The 24,177-nt window shown below is 44.4% G+C and overlaps 1 protein-coding gene across 1 annotated transcript in view; it reads left to right on the top strand.

Moving 5' to 3' along the window:
* The first annotated feature begins 801 nt into the window (after nucleotides 1–801).
* Nucleotides 802–24,177, top strand: part of PDE2A (phosphodiesterase 2A) — a 192,113-nt gene continuing 168,737 nt past the window's right edge. The window contains exon 1 of the mRNA XM_044668911.1: nucleotides 802–875. Within this exon, the coding sequence (XP_044524846.1) occupies nucleotides 802–875 (74 nt within the window). The remainder of the gene's footprint in view (nucleotides 876–24,177) is intronic.

Below are 24,177 nucleotides of genomic sequence, written 5' to 3'. Positions count from 1 at the left end.
CCCCTCTTAGGCCTGGGCTGCTGTAGACTCCACATGAGGAGAGGGTGTGTGTATCTGTGTGGTGGGTTGTCTTCTTAGGCTAGTTTTCCCTTGGGATTTGGGAAAAGTCCCTGACTCCTTGATTCCCACCTTCTCCCACCCTCCCCCAACAGCCCTAGGACCCAGACATTGGGGAGTTCTAGAAGTCTGTATTAGCACTCTTTTTCTGTCTCTCTCAATTTTCTACCCTCTGTCTTTCTGTCTGACATCTCTCTCTCTCTCTCTCTCTCTCTCTCTCTCTCTCTCTCTCTCTCTCTCTCTCTCTCTCTCTCTCTCTCTCTCTCTCTCTCCTTGTCCCTTTCCCTTTCTCCCTCTCCCTCTCTGTCTCTTTTCTCCCTCTGTCCTCCCGCTCTCCCGGCCTTTCCTCCCTCCCTTTTTTCCTCCCTCTGCATTATCAGACCTGCTCCGGCATCCGTCTTCTCGCTAAGCCGAACCCCCTCAGGGAGCTGAGTGGAGCAAGCAGCAGAGAGGAAGGAGGCCGAGGGAGCGGAGAGCAGCCAGCGAGGAGCGCTGTCCGGGAGAGGCCGGGAAAAGGCGGACAGAGCGGAGCCGGGCCGGGCCGAGCCGAGCCGGGCCGGGCCGGGCCAGGCTTGGGGAGGGGAGGGGAGCCCCCTCCTCTCCCCTCCCTTCTTCTCTTCTCTTCCCCAGCCTTCCCCTCCCCTCTGCAGCCCCGCCCCTGCCTTCCCCTCCGGGCCCCGCCCCTCCCCCCTGGGGCTGAGTGGCCCCGCCCGGGCCGGGCCGGGCGCCGGAGGATGAGGAGCGATGGGGCAGGCGTGCGGCCACTCCATCCTGTGCCGGAGCCAGCAGTGCCCGGCGCGGCCCGGGGAGCCCGAGCCGTGAGTGTCCGCGGCCAGGGGCTGAACAAGGGTGGCCGGGGAGGGCAGCAGCTGTGGGGGACACGAGTGTTGGGACAGGCCGGGGGGAGGGTAGGGTCCGGGGAATCTGAGGTGTGGGAGCTGGTGTGTATGTGCCGGGTATCAGAGCCCGGAGTCTTAAGTCCGGGCTGAGTCTAGAGTGGGTGTGAGGGGGTCCGCCGAAGGGGTGGGGCTGAACCAGGAATGTTGGTGGGCCTGGGGCCGAGCCCAGAGAGACCCGAGAAGGGTGGTGGTGGTGGCTGATCCAGGAGTGTCAGCGGGGACGCGGGGCTCTGACCCCGGAATGGGGACGACATGCGATCCAAGCGGGAAGGGTCGCTAGAGAAACCGAGGAAGGATGGGGAATCAGCTTAGCGGACTAGGGCTGGGGGACGCAGTGGCTCGGGGAGGCAGCTGGGGAGGGGCATGTGCGGGGAAGGGATAGGGGTTCCCGCAGCCACTTTGGCCAACTTTACTGGGTAGTCCAGGAGAAAGGGAGGGAGGAGGGTAGTGCGAGGATTTTATCCCTTTAATTAGTCTGGGGCCAGATAATTCCAAACCAGGGATAATTGTGAATCTCTCGTTTTCAGCCGCTCTCCTGGTGTACAATCGGGTGTGGGGGTGCCAGGGAGGGTTGTCTTGTAGAGTTTTCGCAAAAGAGGGATTGGGAGTAACGAGGGCAGGTGCAGCCAGGGTTAGCAGCCGGGTGGGGCTAGAGGACACCTATAGGAGTGTTGGGCTCTCCCTTCAGACTCGCTGGGTTTCCTGGCCTTTCTCTGTGGATTCTAGATCGAGGAAAGTAGGAGGCTGGGGCGGGGAGCAAGAAGAGCCCGGTGTGTGCACGTGTGTGCTCACGCACGTGTGTGAGGGGGCCGGGCACGTGCGAGGGGCTAGGAGGCAGGGAGGGAAGGCGAGGAGGGACAGGGAGGAGGAAGGCGGCGGCCCCGCAGGTGGGATCGCAGCAGAGTCTGCCTGTGCCTGCGAGGGGGTTAGTGGGTGGCTGAGATTGAAGCTTGTGGTGGTGGGGGCGGCCACGTGTGAGCTATGGAGCCTGTTCCTGTGTGTAGGTGTGTGTGCCCAGAGCTTCTTTGTGTGTGCGTGTGTGCGCTCTAGTGTGCATTAGCCTGTGGATGTGGGACTTTGTGATATTGGACGCCTGCATGTGACTCCCTGTGTGTTTGTACATGGTGTGTGCTGACCCCTCCAGGACAGGAATGTGCTCGTGCGTTCTTGTGCGCGTGGACACATATTTAAGGGGCTTGGGTCTGTGTATGTATTTGGGAGGGGAAGCTATTTCCACAGGATTCTCTGCATGCCTCACTGTGGGAATGAATGTGGGTCCGTGTAGACACGGACACGTATACCCCAGGGACATGTACCCACGTTAGATACATACAAGACGTTCCCACATCTGTGCACACCCATAATTCATAGACAGATATTTCCTGCACACAGAGGATGATCCTTCACTTTGGGAATTGCTGGAGAGCTCCTAATTGACGGCCAACCTTCCTTTCTCCAAGTACACCCCAACCCCCCACTCCCCACACCCATTATCCGAGTGAGAGACGCCTCCTAGGACGTACAGTGAGAACCGAGATCCCCTATTTCAATTCCCTCAATTTCACAGAGGGGGAAACTGAGTTCCAGAGAGGGAAAGGGACTTGCCCAAGATCATATGGCAGTCAGAGCCAGAGTTAAGCCAGATACCCTTATGCCTTCCTAATGCAGTATACAGAAACATACCCTCATATGAATATGTGCATATTAAGTGTGTATATATATGCATAAACAGATTCCCAACCCGTCCAAGATGAGTATTTCTGTAGGTAATGGGGGTGGGGTGGAGAGTGTGGGGCTCTCCAAAAATTAGGAGCTCTCCAGCAGTGCCCTTCCTTGGTCTTAACAGACTGGGTAACTGTTATTTCTTCTTTGTATGACTACGCATGTATCTGCATGAATTATAGGTGTTTATGCAGACCCAACTAGCATTTGCATTGCTAGCATTTATGTAATGCTTCAGGATTTGCAAAGCACTTCACATGTGAACTCGTTTGATCGCAGACAAGTGAATGTGTCTGAATAAATGCATATATATATATATATATAAATATATATGGATGTGTGAGAGTTTGGCTCTGGGGCTCTATGTATCAGTGTATGTGAATGCATATCTTTATATCTAGTTATATATATATATATTTTTTTTTTTTATCAGAGCTGTACTGAGATTTTAGCTGATTTGGGAAAAACTTTGAAGTCCTTCCTTTAGCCCTGGAGCCCTGAAATCCTTTCTCTGGCTGTATCTTGCCTTTCTAGATCCATCTATTCTTTGGCAGCTATATGTCCCTCTCCCACAATGGACACACTCATGTGGGCATACTGGGAAATGTTCTGGAAGAGGAGTCAGGGCTCATGGGATTTGAATCCTGATCTTGCATTTGTGTGCCCTCTTGAGCTACTTACTTTAATTCTCTGGGCCTCATTTTCTGTTTCTGTAAAATGAGGTGAGTGGATTAGGTGATCCACAAAGTCCATTCTAACTCTAAATCCTACGACCTTTCAGAATGTGGTGGACAGAGGGAAATGCTTAAAGACTCTAATGGAATCTTGGGAGGACCTCCAGGGGAGGGAGATTTTAGGGATAAGCTGTCCTTGAGGGTTGCCCATCCTTGCCTTTACCACCTTCCGGGGCAATGCCATCTCCTCAGAGGAGTCCTCCTGGATCTTGATGAAGAAGAAAAATCCCTGGATTTGGACTCAGGAAGCCTAGTTTCTAGTCTTGGCTCTGCTTCCCACCCATTATGTGACTTTAGCCAAGCCATTTTCCCTCTCTCAGCTTTAGTTTCTTCCTCTCTAAAACGATGCAGTTGAACCCCATGATCTCTTGGTTCCTTCAGCTTCTCTATCCTATATTTGATTAATGATAACAATAGCTAGCATTTATGTAGGATTTTACAGTTTGCAAAGCTTTACAAATACCACATTTTACCCTCACAACCACCCTGGTAGGTAGGTGCTATATTATAATCCCCATTTTATAGATGAAGAAACTGAGGCAAAGGTTAAGCATTACTAACACAGCTAGTAAGTATGTGAGACTAGATTTAGATTCAGTGCTTTGTCCAGTGTACTATCCTTCTATCTATGAGCTCCTTCCCTAATGTGACATTCTGTGTTCTAAGAGTCCCTTCTGGGTCTATACGTTTATTTATTGATGATTATATGTGTTTTCTCCCACCCCCTGCCCCACCTAAACATGCATGAGGATTTCCATTTTCTGGACCATCCCTGAAGGCATATTGAAACGGGGCACATGTACATACATAACCTTACTTAAGGTCAGACATAGAGTAAATACACAAATATCTCCAAGGAAATGGACCATTTTCCCATTGGCAGAAGGAACATGGATTTAGTGGCCCCTTTGGGGTTGAGTGGTATATGAAGGTGAATGAGAAAGAGTATTCTACAAAACCGGGGCCAGTGTGAGCACAGGAGGAATGACATGGTTGTACACTGGGGTTTGAAGGGAAGGGGGTCGGACTTCAGAAGTGAGTTAGGAGCAGACTGGAGAGAGCTTCAAATGTCTGGTTGAGAAATCGGGAATCCTAAGGAGTATAGGAAACCATGGGAAAGTTTCTGAGGAGGGGACACATCCTCGAGGTCTGCCCATCCTTTCTTTTCCTTTACCTCCTCCCAGGGTCATGCCACCTCCTCTGAGAAGTCCTCTTGGATTGTGGTAAAGAGGAAAAACTCTGGATTTGTACATGGGGCATCTGGTTTCTGGTCTTGACTGTGTATAGGAGGGATGGAAGGAGAGACATCGAAGGCAGAGAGGCTGATGGGGAGGTTGTTGCAATGATCTGGGCAGGAGAATAAAGGCTGCCATTCTGGACCTTGGAAAACGGAGAGACTGAGAAAGTAAATCCAGAGACACTGGCTCTTGAGAAGGAACAGAATTTAAAGATTAATTATGTAGGGCTGGAGAGGGAAGAGTCGGGGAAGAAGCCCAGGGTCCATATGCCAAGGGGGTGACCACAGCAGCCAAGCTATTGAGAAACTGACAGAGGAGTCACTTGGAAGAGCAAATGACTCTGGTGGTGTCCTGGAGTGGGGGACATGGTTAATGTATAGGGTCAGAGGGATGTGCTGGGTAAGAATTCCAGCAAGAGACTGATTTGCTTCTCCCTTCGGAGAGGGAGCACTTCCTGAAGGGCAGATGCCCCTTCTCCCCACTTCCTGAGAGTAGGTGATATTCTTCCCTCTTCAGAGCCCTGGGCTCCTTTAGGGTAAGAGCAATATCTTCTCTTTCAGGCTCTTCCCTCTCCCCCAGCCCAGGGCTGGGCCCCATGCTGACAGGCGTTGGGACATCTCCCCAGGTTGGGGGTAGGATGGGTCAGGGCAGGGAGTGGTGCAGTAATATTGGCTTCCCTATCCTGTACCGGCACCACAAAGGTTACACCACCCCCTCTTCCTACATCCTTCCCCTCCCGTCCCCTCCTAACCCCTCTCTGCCCCTCTTCCTTCCTTCCCACTCCCAGTCTGAGTCCCCCTGGGCCTGCTGATGGCTTGGCTGGGCTGTGGCCAGGCTGGGGGTGTGGGGAGGTAGGAGGGAAGAAGGTACAAGGAGCTCTCAGCTAAACCCTTCCCCTCATTAGTGGCCTGGGGACTTTCCCCCTCAACATCTCCTTTCTTCAATCAGTCACTGGGTTTCAGTAGGGGTGTCACCACCCCCTAAGTGTCACACTCCAGGCACTTGCTTCTGCAATTCCCACCTTCCTTTGCTTTGCTTTTCCATCTCATGCATTTTCAAGCCCTGCCTTAAGCCCTACTTTCTCCAGGAAGCCTGCCCTGACCTCCCAGCCCAATGTGGAAATCCTCAGAGTTCCTTTAGAGGAGACGGTCAGAGGCAACCTGGCTTCCATTTCAGGTTCTGCCACTGACTTGCTATGTGATCCCTCTGAGCCTCAGTTTCTCTAGCTAAGGAACCTCAATAAAACACTTACAAAATACATAGAATAAAACAAAAAATATAATATTAGTATTTTATGTATATAACATAAAATATATACATATACTTCTTTTTTTGAAGAATTTTATTTAATTAATTGATTTAGAATATTTTCTCATGGTTACATGATTCATGTTCTTTCCCTCCTCTCTCCTCCCCCCACAGCCAATGAGTAATTCCACTGTTTTTACATATATCATTGATCAAGACCTATTTCCATATTATGAATATTTGCATCAGGGTGATCACTTAGAGTCTACATCCCCAATCACGTCCCCATTGACCCATGTAATCAAGCAGTTGTTTTTCTTCTGATACACATACTTCTTAAAGCAAAATATACATAAAAAAGTCAGTCTCTTTTACCAGCATCTTGGTCTTTTTTTTGTATTTTGAAATGCTTGTGTTTGTTGATAAATAAGTTCACACAAAAAAAGAAAATGTAATTCCAAATGGAAAACATTAAAGAGTTTGGATTAGATGATTTCCAAAGTTCCTTTCAACCCTACATTTCCTCTTTTTTTTTTTTTTTTTTTTTTTTAACCCTTGTACTTTCGGTGTATTGTCTCATAGGTGGAAGAGTGGTAAGGGTGGGCAATGGGGGTCAAGTGACTTGCCCAGGGTCACACAGCTGGGAAGTAGCTGAGGCCAGGTTTGAACCTAGGACCTCCCGTCTCTAGGCCTGACTCTCACTCCACTGAGCTACCCAGCTGCCCCCACCTTTTTTTTTTGAGCCTTCTCATCTGTCAATATGAGTCCTTCACTTGTCTGGGTCCTCTTGTCAGCCCTTGGTTCCTCTCTGGGCCTGTCCTCAGGCAGGGAAGTCCCTAAAGGCCAGACCTCTTTCTGCTGCTCATTCCTTTCTCCCAGGGCTGTACTGGATACACTTGTTCATCCTCATTGAAGCTGAAGGGTTTGAGCCAAAGTTAAGCCTCATAGCCTCGGTTTTTTAGAGAAACTTGTCTTCAGAATCATGACTTCTTTACCTTAGGGTCCACCATCTAGATCAAAGGCAGAGGAGTGAGATAGGGCGGATTTGGGGGATTTCCAAGCACTGAACTGTCTGATTTCCATACTTGGTTGTTTTCTTCTACATTGGATGGGCACTGTAAGCTCAGTATCAGCATGCAGGGTTGGGACCATCAAGAGGAGAAGATCTGGTTTTACCATCTTTTTGTGCCCTATTAGTCTGGGGAGGTAAGGAAAACACACTGAAAGCTACCAAAGAACAGGACAGGCAAGATTCAAGTGTGAGACTGTCTGAGCAAAGCTTTGCAACAACAACAAAAAAAGCTTTGCAAACATTTGCCGAAAAAGAAACTGAAAGCCAAAAAGAGTTGGACGATTCTGTCTAGGGTCATATAGGTAGTAAGAGGAAGAGTTAGGATTTGGATTCAGACCCTTTGATTCCCAACTCAGCCCTCTTTTCTCTCCTCCATGCTTCTGGAGTCAGGATGGCATTTTAGGGAGAGATCATTAGATCAGAGAGCTGGAAGAGAATTTGGAAATCATTGAGTCTAAACCTTCATTTTTTAGATAGGGAAACTGAGACACAGAGATTAAAGGGTTTGCTCAGGGTTACCCTGCCAGTAGTGGGGCAGTAGCTAGGTGACATAGTGGATAGAGCACCTGGCTGAAGTCAGGAAGACTTGGATTCAAATCTGGCTTCAGACACTAGCTGTGTGACCCTGGGCAAGTCACTTAACCCTGTTTGCCTCAGTTTCCTCATCTGTAAAATGAGCTGGAAATGCAAACCACTCCAGTATCTTTGCTGAGAGAATGCCAAATGGGGTCAGGAAGAGTTGAACACAGCTGAAATAATTGAATAACAACAACCTAGTCTGAACTGAGATTTGGACCCAGGTCTTCCTGAGTTCAAGTTCATTGTTCTATCCAGCAGTTTTGGCTGTCTCAGTGCTAGATAGAGGAGCCTTGGGATCTTGAATGTCAGACCAAGGTATTTCTTTCGAAGACCCTAAGACAGGAAGGGAAGAAATACTTTTTTCCCCTTAATGGGGAGGGGGAGGAATTACAGTATTTTTTTTGAAAGCTAATATGGGGTAAAGGAGGGACCTCTCCTTTAGAGTGGCAGAACACAGTGCCCCAATACAGTACACGTTAAATAAATGTTTGTTTCAGATTGTGACCAGTCGGGGGCAGTCACCAGGAGAACCTTTCCTGGAGAAAGGAGGTTTCTAAAGCTGGCCTCAAGGTGCATTTAGGAGTCTGATGGAATCAGAGGACCGACGTTCAGTGCCTGGCTCTGCTCCTTACCATATCTGTGCTCCCAGATGTCATTCCTCTTCATCAGACCTCTGCTTCCTTAACTGTAAAAGGAAGATGTTGAACAAAATGATCTCTAAGACTCCTTCCAGCTTGAGATTCTGTGAAAAAAAGAGCAGGACAGAAAGAAAATAGAAAGGAGAAGTGGAAAGCTAATATCAGGACAGACAAGGTTGGGAATATAGCCCAAGTGGCAAGGGTAATTAATGGCCTCCTTCTGGCCAAAGCTTGGAGGTGAGGGGAGAACTAGAGAAAGGAGCTTTGGGAAGGATTATTAATCATTCCCAATTCATTCATTATTCATTCAGCAAACGTTAGGCACCTTCTGTGTACATAGTCCTGTGCTTGATCTTGGGGTAGGGGAAAAATAGAAAAATAAAATATAATTGACTTTTAAATGGCCAGACAATTAATCATTCAATCAACAAGCTTTTTTTTTTTGTGTTTACTTTGTGCCAGGCGCTACTCTTGGACCATGGATCTAGAATTGGAAGGGACTCCAGAGGGCATCTAGTCCAACACCATATTTTGGGAATTGGACTGACTTGCCTAAGTCCATATAAGTGACTGGTAGAGGCAGGACTTGAACCTGTGTCCTCCTATTCTCAATCTAACAGTTATCACTGTGTACCATGTTCCCTCCCCTGAAGGTTTGCAAAGCAATGAATACCATCTCTTCTGATTGCTATCATAACCCTGGAGGGGAGGCAGCTTGGTACAGTGGGCAGGGTTGAATTGAGTCTGAGCATCTCAGTTCACCTCTGGTGTGGTCGGGATCCCTGTGAGACTTGGGATGAGTCACGGAACCTTCCTGGGTCTCCTTTTCCTCATCTGTAACAGAAAGGGCTTGTGTTAGATAGGATGGCCTTAGAGATCTCTTCTAGCTCTTGATGCTCCTGTTTTCTAGGCATACCTTTGACGCATGGAAATGGGGCAGCTAGGTAGAACAATGGATAGAGTGCCATGCCTGGTGTTGGGAGGAATAGTTTCAAATCTTGTATTAGACACATCCTTGCTGTGTGCCTCTGGTCAAGTCACTTAATCCTGTTTGCCTAGCCCTTTCCTTTCTCTTTTAGAGTTGCTACTAAGATAGAAAGTAAGGTTTAAATGAAAGAAAAGAAAATACATGAGACTCCAGACAATTCCAAAGGGTTCATAATGACAAAATACTGTCTACCTCCAGAGGGAGAACTGATGAACTCTGAGAATGAACTGAAGCATACTTTTATATTTTTAATTTTTTCTTGCATTTTTGGTATTTTTTTGCAATATGAAATATACAACACATGGAAATATGTTTTGCATGACTTCACATTTATAATTGACATCATATTCTCAAAGAGGGGGGAAGGATAGGAGGTAAGCAAAGAGGGGATTTGGAACTCAGATTAAAAAATAAATATTAAAATATTTTATATGTAATTGGGAAATATTTAACAAAATAAATAAAAATATTAAAAAGAAGAAAATATGTAGGGATTAGAGAACAATCATTAAAAATAGATATTTTTGTTACCTCCATTCTATAGATGAGGAAACTTATTAGAAAGGTTGAGTCTTACCCAGAGCTGCACCACAAGTATCTAAGGCAAGATTCACATCCAAGTCTTCTTGACCTCAAGTTCAATTTTCCAGATAGTAAAGCACGATGCCTCATGAGGCATGATCCTTGCTTTCATGCAGCTTACAATTTAACAAGAGGTGATAAGATACATGGAGAAAACTTTTTTAAAAGTTAAATTTCATTTTTTAAATTAACGAGTATTTATTATTTCCTACCACTTCCCCCTTGGTCCCCATTTATTTTTTCTTCCTCCCCAGCTAAAAAAGAAAAAAGAAAAAGAAAAAAAGAAAAACCCTTGCAACAAATATGTGTATTTGAGCAAACCAAAATTCCCACACTGGCCAAGTCCAAAAATGTGTGTCGTCTTTTATGTAGTGAGCCCATCACCTCTCTGCTTCATTGATGGTCCTCTGGAATCATGACTGGTCTTTGTTTTGATCTGAGTTCTTAAATCTTTCAAAGTTTTATACAGTGATACATGAACCAGAGAGGTGAGAAAACTGAGATTCTGGGTAATGAAATGACTTGCTTAAGGTCACATAGCCAGAAAGCAGCAGGATTCAAATTTGGAACTGGAGCTCCTAACTCCAGGTCCCAGGAGCTCTCCCAATTCTTTTTGTAGCCATTTACCGGGAAGCATTTCCTGCCTGTAACAATGGGCCTGAGGTGGGGCGGAATCTTCTCCAGTTTGTCTTGGAGGGCAGGAGGAGGATGTCAGCCTCAGAGATGTTTTAATTCAGGCTGTTTCCCATAGTTCTTCATCTGGAGTCTCCCATTTGCCCTTAGGCAGTGATGCCGGATGAACTTAGTATGGATCTATCCTCTTCTCCCCTAGTTAGTAGTAAGAGCCTAGGGGGAAGGGTCCCAGCCCTCCTGGAGTTTAAAATCAACTAGAAGAAATATAATCCTTACACAATCGCTAATAAAAGAGCCCTGGATTTGAACACTGCTAGTTACAACCTGGGTGACTTTGGGCAAGTCATTTAACATCTCCGGACCTCAGTTTCCTCATCTGTAAAACGAGGGGATTAGGCTCCATGACCTTTCCAGTTCTGAATCTGTGATTTGAGTGATCATGTCATATACATATGTATACGTGTCATAGATTTAAACCTGGGAAGGTGTTTACCCATAATCTATTCCAGGCTTCATAGAGGAGGCCCTGCCGAGGCAGGTCTGGAAGGAAGAAAAGGATTTTAATAAGCAAAATCGAGATGGAAATGCATCCCTGGTGTGAGGGGCAGCCGGAGTTGAGTAGGCAGGGAGTATATATATATATATGCATATATATCTTGGCTGGAACATAAAAGGCATGGAAATGAGTAGAGTGAAACGTAGCAGGAAAGGTACGTTGGAGTTCGAATGGGGAGGGCATAGATTGCCAGGTGGAAGAATTTGTTTTTTATCATCGATAAAACCATTTGGGATGGGGCGGCATCAGGGACCCCTGTGGCAGGCTGGGAAATCCTATAGAGCTTCTCAGAATTATGTTTTTAAATGAATAAATAAAATACAGAAGAATACAAAGGAAACCAAATATATTGAAATAAAGATTCCATTTTTCCCTTTCCATCCACATCTGTGGAGGCTGCTAGGTGCCTCAATGGATAGAATACTGAACCTGGAGTCAGTGACTCTTATTAGCAATATGACCCTGGGCAAATGGTTTCACCAATGTCGGCCTCAATTTCAGCTGTGAAATGGAGATGATGATAGCACCTACCTCACAATGGTGTGAGGATCAAATGAAATAATATATTTGTAAAGTACTTAGCGTGGTGTCTGGCACATAGTAGCATACCAAATGCTAATCTCTTCCCTTCCCTATCCATGGTCCCCTTCTGTGCCCCTAGATTCAGAACTCCTATCCTAGAGGTAACAGGGAGCCAACCAAAGGCTTTTGAGGTGGGAGAGGATAGCATGAAGGGCCTGGAAGCAAGAAGACCCAGCTAGGAAGCACGGCAGTGGTCCAGGCTAGAAGTGATGAAAACCTGAGGTGGGGTGGTGGCTGTGCCAGTGGAGAGAAAGGGGTGGATTCCAGAGATATTACTGAGACAGAACTGGTAAGACTTAGTACCTGATTGGTTGATAAGAGGGTAGGAGAGGCAGGAGTCAAGAGCACTCTGAGTTTTTGAGTCTGGGTAACTGGGAGAATGGTGATGTGCTCATTAGAAATAGGGAAGCTAGGAAGAGGGAGAGGATGATGAATTCTGTTTTAGACATGCTGAGTTTGCTCCCAGGAATTGAGGAGATCAAGAGGGATTGCCCGCTGAACCTAGGCCATTTTGAGTCCTCTCTCCCCCAGGGCCAGGACTGATCGGTGCTGGTGCCCCAGGTATCCAGCGGTTTAAAGGATGAAGGGAAAGGAACAAGCATTTCCTAAGACCCTGATGTGTGCCAGGCACTATGCTAACCACTGATATTATCTGTTGGTCTTTAGGGGATGAGACTGGTTTCCTGGCTTTTCTTCTGAACTTCCCCGTCTCTCTCCCTGCCACCTTGCCATCAGTCAAGTCCCCAGTGGGAAAGATAGGGAGAAAGCAGAGGAAAAACCAAGATCCAAAGAATGGGGGAAGGAATGATTCCTACCTCCATGTTAGGATTCTGAGGTGGGGAGCAGGAGTTGAAGGCAAGATTTGGTAGGGAGAAGGGGGAAGAGAGAATGGGGAGGGGAGGCTGTGGCATGTCAAGGTACCTGTGTGTCTTTGTGCCTATCTTTCTTGTTCTGTCTTTATCTCTGGTCTTTTCATCTCTTATTGACTGCTTCTTTCTTTCTTTCTTCCCATCTCATCTCTGGCTTCCTACCTTTCTTTGTCTCTTTCTCCGTATCTCCGTTTCTCTGTTTCTCCTCTCTCTACTTCTCTTCAGTAAACACCAGCAACCTCATTCAGCCTGGGATAGGTCCCATGGGCAAGGGGCATCTCTTTGAGCTGAGGTCAGCTTATCTTCACTAGCCAAACCCTTCACCAGGCATCCCATAGGAAGGAGAAAAAGGGTACAGGGACAGATATCAGGAGTCCTTAGTCCTTTCTAGGCTTAAGACAATGTGTTGATGGGTCAGGAAAGACCCTTCTTATTCTTTAGGCAGTCCCCTTACCTTCCAAAGACCCCACAAAGAGGGAGTAAGAAGCCTTCCCAAGGTCTCATGGAAGGAGAAAATACACAATATGAGAGGGAGAATGTCTTAACAACCCTCTCCCCCTTGGATTTCTCTCTGTCTTTTCTTTGTATCTTTCTCCCTGTCTTGGAGAGTCTCTCTCTAGCTGGCTGGCTTTGGGCTCTTCCGTTTCTTATTTTTAAATTTTATTTTATTTTTAAATGTATTCGTCTTTCTCTCTGTCTCCCTGTCTGATGTCTTCTGTCTCAGTCATTTTTTCTCTCTGTCTTCCTAGGATCATAGGATTTAGAAAGAGGAGGGGCCTATCCTAACACTCTCATTTTTCAAAGGAAGAAACTAAAGGCCGAAGAAGTTAAATCATTTCCCCAGAGCCACAGAGATAGTAGATTTCAGAGCTGGGATTAAAATCCCACCTTTTGGTTCCAGATTCACATGGAAGCATTGTACCAAGCTGTCTGGATCCCCTTTCCCTCTGCCTCGGCTTAACTCTCCTTTTGCCTTCTTTCTGTCTCTTGCCCTATTTCTATGCCTTTCTTCTCTTCTGTGGAGGAAGGAGTCTCTCCCCATTAGACTTTGAAAGGAGAGGAGTAGGGATTGGGGGAGCAGGGCACTCCCCTTCCATTCTGGCTTTTTATAAAGGCTGGAAGAGGCTGTGGGTTCCCCCCAAGCCTACAATAGCACATTTAATACACAAGAGCTCTCCTGGCTGTCTGGACTTTGGGGACCTAGATCAAGAGAGCTGTCCTCTGCTACTGTCTCTCATTTATCCCTGGAGCCAGTATCCCTCAAGGCATGGGCATCTTCATTGTCAAGGCATGCCTCTGGGGCTCCTCATTTTATGGCAAGTTGGAGAGAATCCTCACCTGGGACACCCAAGTTCAAATCCCAGCTCTGCTACTGCCTACCTAGATGGCCTTGGGTAGGTCCTTTCTCTTTGTAACACTCTGAACACTCAGTCTCTTTCTCTGAAAAACAGGCAGGGTTGGAGAAGGACTGTTGTGCGAGTCTTAAGTCTGGTTCTCACTCACTTGCTGAGTGACATTAAAAATTATTTTTCTTCTCTAGGTCTCAGGTTCCTTTAGGGGTCAGAATTAATGGTTTCTAAGGACCTCATCCTTTGGTTTGCACTCCAAGGCTCTGCCCACTACACCATACTGTCTCTCAGATAGTTCTAATTCTCTTTCTTCCTGTCTCACTTCCCCTCCGTGGATGGGGAGCTTCCCATGATAGGATTCTCTTTTCTTCTTTTACCCTCTGTCCCATCAGGGCACATGATTGAGAGAGAGGGAGGGGAGAGACCCAGGAAACAGAGCTAGTTATGGAACTGGGTACATGGTGGCAGGGTCAGGGGAGAGAGGGAGCATGGGAATATCTGCTGATTGCATGTGTGGAGGAGATGTGGAGGGTAAGTGGATACAGACTCTTATGCCCATTTTAAGAAAACACATGCAAATGTATGGAAAACAGATGCAAATCAGCTCTGCCCTGAGCTCTGGCCTTTGGGTCTGGAACGCAGGCTCTGGAGCTCCCTTTATGGTCCCCCCCTACCCCCCCTAAAGGACAGCTGTGGCAGCTGAGTTCCTGAGAGCTTCGCCCATCATGAAAGACAGCCTCTGGGGTGTGGGGGTGTGCGGAGTCTTGCTCCCAAGTCAGCTATGGCACCCCCTCCCCATCCTCCTCAGGGACAGGGGTATATTTAGCAACAGGGATGTTTTCACACATTCATCATCCTCCATTGTTACAAAGCCCAGGGCTCTGGCTGGCACAGGGAGAGGCTACGTCCCTGGTGATGTGACCAACTTCCTGAGGTCCCTGTGGTCACCCTGCCTCACCCCTGCCCCCCTCCTTGGCTCCTCCCATCCCACTGTCCTTTGATACAGACAGGAGAAAGCTCGGGCTGTACCAAGAGGGACAGATCTAGACCTAGACTTGCTCACCCATTGTATTAGGGGCACAAGGGACTCTAGTGATCCAGCCCAGCTTGACTGCGTTACAGATATGGAAAACAGCCTAGAGGCAGGAACAGGAAAGGATTGGCCCAAGACCCCACAGTGTGTGGATGGAAGAACTAGGACTCAAGCTCGGGGCTCTTTTTATCACATTAGACACTTGGAGAATTTTCCAAGTGATGAGACATAGGGACCAGACTGATGAAGAGAGGTCGAGAAACCCTATCTGAAGACACCCACATGGGGGAAGGGGGCAGTGACAGAGGTGGTGTGTCATAGTGGATAAAGAACTGGACTGAGGAAGACCTGGGTTTAAGTCCTGCCTCTCACACATGATAGCCACATGTTAATTAGTCATTTAACTTCTAGGAACCCTCATCTGTGAAATGGGTATAGTTCTAACAGTATCAAACTCACAGAGGTTTTCTGGGGCTCAGATGAGATGTACAGCTATTGGAAAAAAATGTTTTAAATTTAATATTTTATTTTTTCTCTAATTACATGTAAAAACATTTTTTAACATTTAAATAACTTTTGAATTCCAAATTCTCTCCTTTCCTCCTTTTCCTCTACCCTCCTTGAGAAGGCAAACAATTTGATATAGATTATATATGTGTGGTCATGCAAAAAGTTACTTCTGTATTAGTCATAGAGTTAAAACACAAACAAAAAGTCAAGAAAAATAAACTTTAAAAAATAGTATACTTTGCTCTGCATTCAAACTCCATCGGTGCTTTTCTCTGGTGGCAGATAGCATTTTTTATCATAAGTTCTTTGAAATCAGCTTGGACCACTGTATTGTTGAGAATAGCTAAGTCATTAAAAATATTGCTGTTACTGTGTACAGTGTTCTCCAGATTTTGCTTACTTCAATCTGCATCAATTCATGTAAGTCTTTGTAGGTTTTTCTGAGAACAACCTGCTAATCATTTCTTATAACAGTATTACATCACAATCATATACCACAACTTGTTCAGTCATCCTTTCAGTTTCCAACTGTTACCACAAAAAAGTTGCTATGAATATTTTTTGTACACATAGTTACTTTTCTTTTTTAATCTCTTTTGGATACAGACATACAAGTGCTATTTCTGGGTCAAAGTCTATGAATGGTTTTATAGCCTTTTGAACATAGCTCCAAATTGCTCTCCAGAATTGTTGAATCAGTTTACAACTCCATTGACAGTGCATTAATGTTTCAATTTTCCCATGTCCCCTGGAACATTTGTTTTTCTGTCATATTGGACAATTTGATAGGTTGGGGTGGTACCTCAGAGTTATTTTAATTTTTATTTCTCTAATCAATAGTGAAGAAGAGCATTTTTCAATATGTCTATAGATAGTTTTGATGACTTTATCCAAAAACTGCCTGTTCATATCCTTTGACCATTTATCAATTAGGGAATGACTTGTGTTCTTATACATTTAACTCAGTTCTCTACATATTTGAGAAATGAGGCTTTTATCAGAGACACTGGCTGTAGTTTTTTCACCATTTTGATTCTGTTTTCCTCCTGTTTATTCTACTCTCTCTCTCCTTTTACTCTGTCCGTCCCCCAAAATGTTTTGCTTCTGATTACTGCCTCTCCCAATTTGCCTTTCCATCTACCAGTCCCCCTTTCTCTTATTCCCTTCTCCTTCCTACTTCCCTGTAGGGTAAGATAGATTTCTATAACCAACTGAGTGAGTATGTTATTTCCTCTTTGAGTCAATTCTGATGAGAGTAAAATTCAGCTGTACCCTCTTATTCCCCATTTCCCCTCCATTGTAAAAGCTCTTTTGTGCCTCTTTGGTATGGTATAATTTACCCCATTCTACCTCTTCCCTTCCTTCTTCTCTCAGTGCATTCCTCTTTCTCATGCCTTAATTTTACTTTTTAAGGTATCATCCCCTCATATTAAATTCATACCTTTGTCCTCTGTCTATGTATACTCCTAACTGCTTTGAAAGTGATGAAATTCTTAGAAGTTAGAAGTATCATCTTACCATGTAGGAAAGCAAACTGTTTAACTATATTGAATCCCTTATGATTTCTCTTTCTTGTTTACCTTTTTATGCTTCTCTTGAATCTTACATTTGAAAGTCAAATTTTCTATTCATCTCTGACCTTGTCATCAGAAAAGCTTGAAAGTCTTCTATTTCATTGAATATCTATTTTTTCCCTGAAGGATTATACTCAGTTTTTCTGGGTAATTGGTTCTTGGTTGTAATCCTAGCTCCTTTGTCCTCCAGAATAGCATATTCAAAGTCCTCTGGTACTTTAAGTGGAAGCTTTAAATCTTGTGTTATCCTGACTATGACTCCACAATATTTGAATTGTTTATTTCTGGCTGTTTGTAATATTTTTTCCTTGATCTGTGAGCTCTGGAATTTGGCTATAATATTCTTGGGAGCTTTCATTTTGGGATCTCTTTCAGGAGGTGATTGATGGAATCTTTCAATTTCTATTCTACCCTTTGGTTCTAGGATATCAGGGCAATTTTCCTTTATAATTTTTTGGCTCTTTTTAAAAAAAATTATGGCTTTCAGGTAGTCCAAACACTTAAATGATCTCTCCTGGATCTATTTTCCAGGTTGATTGTTTTTTTCTTCTTCAAGTATTATATAAAAGGCTGTCATGTCAAGGAGGGATTTATTTGTTCTGTTTGGCCCTAGGAGCAGAATCAGGAGCAATGAGTAAAAGTTACAAATAGACATATTTAGTCCTGGAGTCAGGAAAAACTTCCTAACAATAAGAGTTGTCCAAAAGCAGAATGGCAATAGGTTCCCCTTTGATGGAAATTTTCAGGCAGAAGATAACTACTTGCCTCAACTGTTATTGTGGAGATTCCTTTTGTGTATGGGTTGGTCTGGATGGCCCTTAAGATCCCTTACAATTCTTACATTCTGTGATTCTAAGGTTTCTCTTAGCTCTGACATTCTATATTCCAGAGTCCTTTCTATCTCTGAGATTCTATGATCTAAGTAGAACTCAAAGGCAATTCAAGGAGTTTTGATTTAGGTAACTTGTGAATTCAGTATTCAAAGTCCATTGTAATGATGAAGATTTCCTCCCTCATATTAAGATCCCTCAATAAACTGAAATGAGGACTTTTGGTGCAGTAGGGTATAGGGGCCCCATAGAGTGGTATGGTTCAAAGACTACAAGAAGACTTTTTAAGCTTACACTCATTTCTTCTCATTTCCTCCCCTATAGGAATTTCTTTCATTCCTGGGGCAAATCACATGACTTCATAATTATAATTCTTGGCATTTAATTTTCATTTTTTCTTAAATCTGTGGAATTACCTGTCTAATAGAACTGGGCTGTAATATCACAGGTATCTAGGGGCATAACGAATAGAGCTCTGGGCCCAGAGTCAGGAAGACTTGAATTCAGATTCAGTTTTCAGACACTAGGTATGTGACCTTGGGCAAGTCACTTAACTTCTGTTTGCCTCAATTTTCTCTACTGTAAAACGAAGATAATAATAATACTTGCCTTATAACGTTGTTGTCAGAGTAAAATAAATTAATATTTGTAAAATGTTTAGCACTGTGTCTGGCACATAGTAGGCACTGTAAAAATACTTATTCCCTTCCTTGCTCCTTCTACAGGTCACCAGTAGGTGCTGGCATTTAAAGACAGCTAGAGTGAAGCATTTAATTTGCCCTTTGCAATACAAATTATGCTCCTTGTGGCTTATTGTCCACTGGAGGCTTGGAGCCTTCTCTGTAGCCCATATGGCTTGACATCACAAAATCTATCCCTATGGGCTATGAAGAATGAGGTTGCTGGCATTTAAAACATGTGCAAGTACACGAAATATTATTAAAAAGCTTCTCTCATTGCATTCATCATGTGTGTTTTTCCCTACATAGACACACATAACTGTTCTCTTGACAGGAATATTCTTTAAAGTCTGAGTCCTGTGACTCAGAGATCAGGTGGCAGAGTCCATAGAGTGCTGAGCTTAGACCTCAGCACAGGGTTTGAATCCCACCCTAGAAACTTACTAGATGAGAATCCAAAATCTCCAAAGTTCCATTTTTTTATCCATAAAATGAGGGCAATAACAATAATGTGAACAGGAAGGAGATCTTACTCCCAGGGTGGTGAGGAAAGCTCTTTGCAAATCTTAAAGCATTAAAGAAATGTGAATTAGTATTATGGTTCTGTTATAAGTCTGTGCCTTGATTTGTCAATCCTGGGAACTCAATATTTTCTAAGATGACTCTCTTTAAAAAATCAAACCCTGGGGGCAGGTGGGTGGCTCAGTGGATTGAGAGCCAGACACAGAGACGGGAGGTCCAAGGTTCAAATCTGGCCTCAGACACTTCCTAGCTGTGTGACCCTGGGCAAGTCACTTAACCCCCATTGACTAGCCCTTACCAATTTTCTGCCTTGGAATCAATACCCAGTATTAATTCTAAGATGGAAGGTAAGGGTATAAACTAAAAACCAACAAACTCTTACCTTCTGCCTTAGAAACAGTACTATGGCAGTCCCTGTCCTTAGAAAGGACTTACATTCTGTTAGGGCTGAGATAACATATACAAGGAAGTAGTAACCAAGGAAGGGAATTTTGGTTTGGGGCATCACAGAACCTTGAGACAGCCAATAATCCGGCCCTTTGGAGAAACGGTGTCAGTATTGATTTGGTTACAGTTCCTAGAGCAAGAGATAGAAAGTTAGAGAGCAAGATTAGGATAGGTGGTGACTGGCAAATGGTCAAGATCACCTGAGTGGATGGTCCAATGCGGTGTGAAGTATGGTCTGGTTTAGGATAACCAAAATGTAATGAGCTTGGGGGGGGGAGTTTTGGGGGAGGGGGAGAAAGAACATGTATGTAACCATGGAAGATTTTTCTAAAAAAAATAAAATAAAGACTTCCCCAGAAAAAAAAGATGTAATGGGCAGGTGGGTTTGTACTCATTAATCAAATCAGCTTCCTTCCAGGGCAAGGAGTTTCAAAGCTGAATGGATTAACTACCCCAGTGAGTAGGAGCTTGATTTCTGGAATGCATCCTCAGAGTGAGGTTTGCATCATTATGTGGGACATGTTAGAAATTGTCCCATAAATTCCAAGGGTAAAGGGCATGGAGTCAGGAGAAGCAGTAGCAAAGAAGTTAGAGAAATTTCAGAATTTGGAAGGGATATTATGTTGAGAACTAGAAGCAAGCTAATAATGTTCACCACTGCTGAGGGTAGAAGTCAAGAATCATTTATTAAGGGCTTTTTATATATTATGCACTGTGCTAACCACTGGATGTACAAGTTTAAGCAAAAAGAAAAAGTCCCTGCCCTCGAGGAGTTTACAATCTAACAGGAAAACAACACATAAAAGGGAGCTGAAAATAGAGGATGGAGGGAGAGGTATATGCACGTGATGATATAGTCTGGAGAGTGAAGGATGACTGAATTGAGACCTTTGTTGGAAATGGAGATTCTGGGAGAAACTCACCCATGGCAGAAGCAAGCCTCAGGGTTGGAGGGAGGAAGGTAGTTGAGGCTTGTAGTCATGTAGTCCAGAGAATGAAGGACGGCTGGTCTGGGTCTTTTCTTAAAATGGAGGTTCTGGGAGGAACATGCCAATGGAAAGGAAAAAAGGGACTGAAATGGAATTGTTAGCTATTAGGAAGGACTTTCCAGGATAGGCTGTTGGACTGTGCCTTAGAACTACCGTGTGTGTTTGTGCTTTCAGTGGTGACTAAACACATTTGTGTGAGGGTAGTTCTCTGTGAGGGAGTCATCATCTATGTATAAGTAGACATCCTTGCACTTGCCCACATGTCTTTTCCATGACTATACAGATAGGCAATGCCAATTGTCTGGGTTGCCTTCTTTTCTCCCTGTACCCTTCTCCTGACTGTTTCTGGCCAAAGGAGATGGCCTGGAAGGTAGAGAAAAAGGGCGAAAGCTGGTTGGGTCCTCAATTATACACCCAAGGCTCATTCACTACATAATTGAATGTAACTAAAAATAGATCCGGTATTAAGTGCCTACTGACTGCAGAGCTCTGTTCTAGGCATAGAGATTGGGGAGGGAGATGTTGTAGCTTAGCTAAAGATGGTGTAAACTTCATGGAAGTTACAGTTTACAGACACCAAAAACCAAAAGACACAAAAATTGCTGATAAGTAAATGGGGGTGGGGTGGGGGTTGTCTCTCTCCCTGTGTCTCTGTCTCTCTGTCTGTCTCTCTCTGTCTCTCTCTCTCTGTGGGGTTTGTGAGGGAGAAGATTGTTACTGAATAGGAGGATCAAGAAAGATTTCCAGAAGAATGCAGCATTTGAGCTGGGCTTTAAAGGTGGGATAGGAATTTAGCAGAGAAAGAGTGGGTGAGAGGCTGTACCAGGTATAGGGAACAGCTTGAACAAAGAAAGCTGCAGAGGTGTAAGGGTGGGTGGTAGGTTCAAGGACAGGGAATCTTCCAGTTTAGCTGAAGCATAGGCTTCACATAGGGGAGTACTCCATACCAATTTTGAACACCAGGCTCCTTGAACAACTGATACTCAGGCAGGGGACCGGCTTCATATCAACTCAACCACCCAAAGTCAGGTCTCCTGACTCTCAGCCTTGGGCAAGTTTGTGTTTCTTATTCTTCAGGAAGAAAAAGATCAGCATGGGTTTTTGTGAATCTGGGAAAGATTCCTAGAAGAGGCAGCATTTGAGTGGACCTTCAGGGGCCCCTTTAAACAATAGGACCCTTCCTAGGTACCACATTTGAAGTTAGATGACTTGAATTCAAGATCGGACTATTCTGTTTCTTGTGGGTCTTGGGCAAGTGACTGCTTCTCGATGGGCCTCAGTTTTCATATCTGTAAAATGAGGGGGGGCTTTGGCCTTTCCAGCTCTAACTCTAATGACACTTGGGTGCCTATGCTCTTCCAACAATAAATGCCATGAGCTCCTCTTTCCCAGCCCTAGGCTCTGTCATAGTCTTTCCTCAGAGTTCTCATTTGGAGTCCCTCTTCAAGGGAGCTGGGAGAAGCCCAGCTTCCTGTTGATGTGCCCTTTATCTTTTGGTGGGGTGGAGGGAGGACCGGAACCCCAGGGTCCTTAGACTTTTCTTCCACTGCCATTGATTCTGCCTTTGATGAATCAGCAGGGGCCAGCCTGGCTGGTCTGTTTCTTCCTCCTCTTGGTGGGGAGGCTTGGAAGTCAGGGTTGCCTGGATGAGCCGGGGCCAGGATTGTCTGAGAGGAGTCATTCAGCTAATAGAATCATAGAAGCTTAGAATAGCAGGGCTTAAAGGAACCTTAGGATATAGAACATGGGCAATCAGGGTTAAAAGAGATCTTTGAGATCATCTACATTTCACAGAGGAGACTGAGAAGTACTATGCCCAAAGTGTCTCTGACTCTGTCTCTCACACTCACACATACACATCCAATAACAGAATCAACAACAGAGGGAAAATTAGATCTGAGGTCTTCTTCTGGCCAGCCCCAGGGCTCTCTACACTACAACACCAACCTCCTTGATTCAATTCAGTTTAACTTGGTATTTACTACTTGACTATGAGCTCCACAAGGGCAGGGAACATGTTTTAGCTAAACTTTTTATCTTCCCCTTCAGATTTCTCATTGCAGAAATAGAATCTCAAGGTCAGGAAGGAGCCTCAACTGAACCAGTCCAACTCTGATCATGAATCAGTCCTGTTTGCAGTGTTCCTGGCAAGTAGTCATCCAGCTTCTCATAGAAAACCTCAAGCGAGAGGCAACTTTGGTGGGGTGGAGGGAATTCCACTTTGGAATAGGATACGATTGCTATAGGGAACTCCCAGGAACTCTGGAGCTCCACAAATGCTGCTCAGAACCTTCTCAGCATTTTATATTCCTATATTCTTTTTTATATTCTTATTTTATTTTATTTGATGTTCCTATTTTAATTTATATTCTTAGAGAGGTGCCCAGCATCTAGAAGTTAAATAAAGGGTTCAGAATCATACAGCCATTCCAAGGAGGGCCCTGAATCCAAGACCAAGTCTTCCTGATTTTCAAGACAACTCTGTCACATCAAAACATGTGTTGGGGGCAAATAGGCAGCACAGTGGATAGAGTGCCAGACCTGGAGCGAGGATGATACGGGTTCAAATCTGGTCTCAGATACTTCCTAGCAATGTGACCTTGGGTAAATCACTTAACCTCAGTTGCTTGGTTCTTGTCCTTATGTCTTAGAACTGATACTATTGATCCTAAGACAGAAGATAAGGGTTAATTAAAAAAAAAACCAAAAACCCCCAAATCAAAACATGTCTCTTTGGATTTGTTTGAATTGGTAGGAAGTGTTGCTTTACATTGAGCTTAAATCTACATTGCTGCAACTTCTCTTAAGTCCTTGTAGTTCTGTCTTCTGGGGCCAAGCAGAGCAAATCTGTTCCACATGACAATCTTCCAAATACCCAAAAAGAGCTTTCATGTCTTTCCTGTGGCTCTCCTTTTCCATACTAAACAGCCTTAGTCCTTTCAAGTGATTCTCATGTGAACTACTCTCTGATCCATTCACCATCCTGGCCATCTTGAAACTTTCCATTTTTCCAGTGATATTTTCCAACGTCCCTTTCTCTCTCTATTAGCTTAAAATCCCTCCTAAAATGTAGCCCCACAACTGAAGGAAATATTCTAGGTGAGACTTGACTAGGGCAGAATATGGTAGGACTCTCAGCTTGGTCATTCTGGGGACACTATTCCTCTCCTGCAGCAGAGGATTGCATTTTGCATGAGCTTTTTTGGTTGCCATGTTGCACTGTTGAATAATATTGAGTTTTCAGTTTATTAATTCCACGAGGTCCTTTTTTCAGTTGGATTGTTATCTAGCCATGCCTTCCCCATCTTATATGTGTGAAGGTGATTTTAAAAATTCAATTCCACATACACTCACTACTTGAATCTATTTAGATTTGTCTCTATTACATTTCATCACATCTTATTCACTGTTCTTCACAATCATCAGTTTTTCTACATGTTCACATATCTTATCTTTAATAATATAGTATAGAAAGTTGCCAGTAATTAAGTTGGGTTTGCTGGCCTTTAGTTTAGAGGCAGTCCTTTTCCTTTACTGTAAATAAGACTATTTGGAACACTTATATGGTTATGAAACACCTTTTTCTTTTTCGGTGACCCTTCATCAGTCACAGACAGTGAATCAGCAATCACATCTGCCATTTCTTTCATATCCTGGCATGTAGTTTTTAAGGACTCGGTGACTTGAACTCATCTAGGACTATTTGATGTTCTATTATGATTCCCTTATCTTGGGTCTCAACTTCCTATTACCATTTTTGTTTTGTCCTTTCTGGTCTGAGAATCATTCTCCTTAGTGTAGAAAACAGAAGCAAAATGAAAATTGAATGGCTTTTTCTCTGTCATC

Source organism: Gracilinanus agilis, chromosome 3 (assembly GCF_016433145.1).
Source record: "Gracilinanus agilis isolate LMUSP501 chromosome 3, AgileGrace, whole genome shotgun sequence".
In the NCBI taxonomy this organism is placed as follows: domain Eukaryota; kingdom Metazoa; phylum Chordata; class Mammalia; order Didelphimorphia; family Didelphidae; genus Gracilinanus; species Gracilinanus agilis.
Note: the sequence above shows the minus strand (reverse complement) of the source record. Positions and strands in the feature narration are given on the sequence as shown.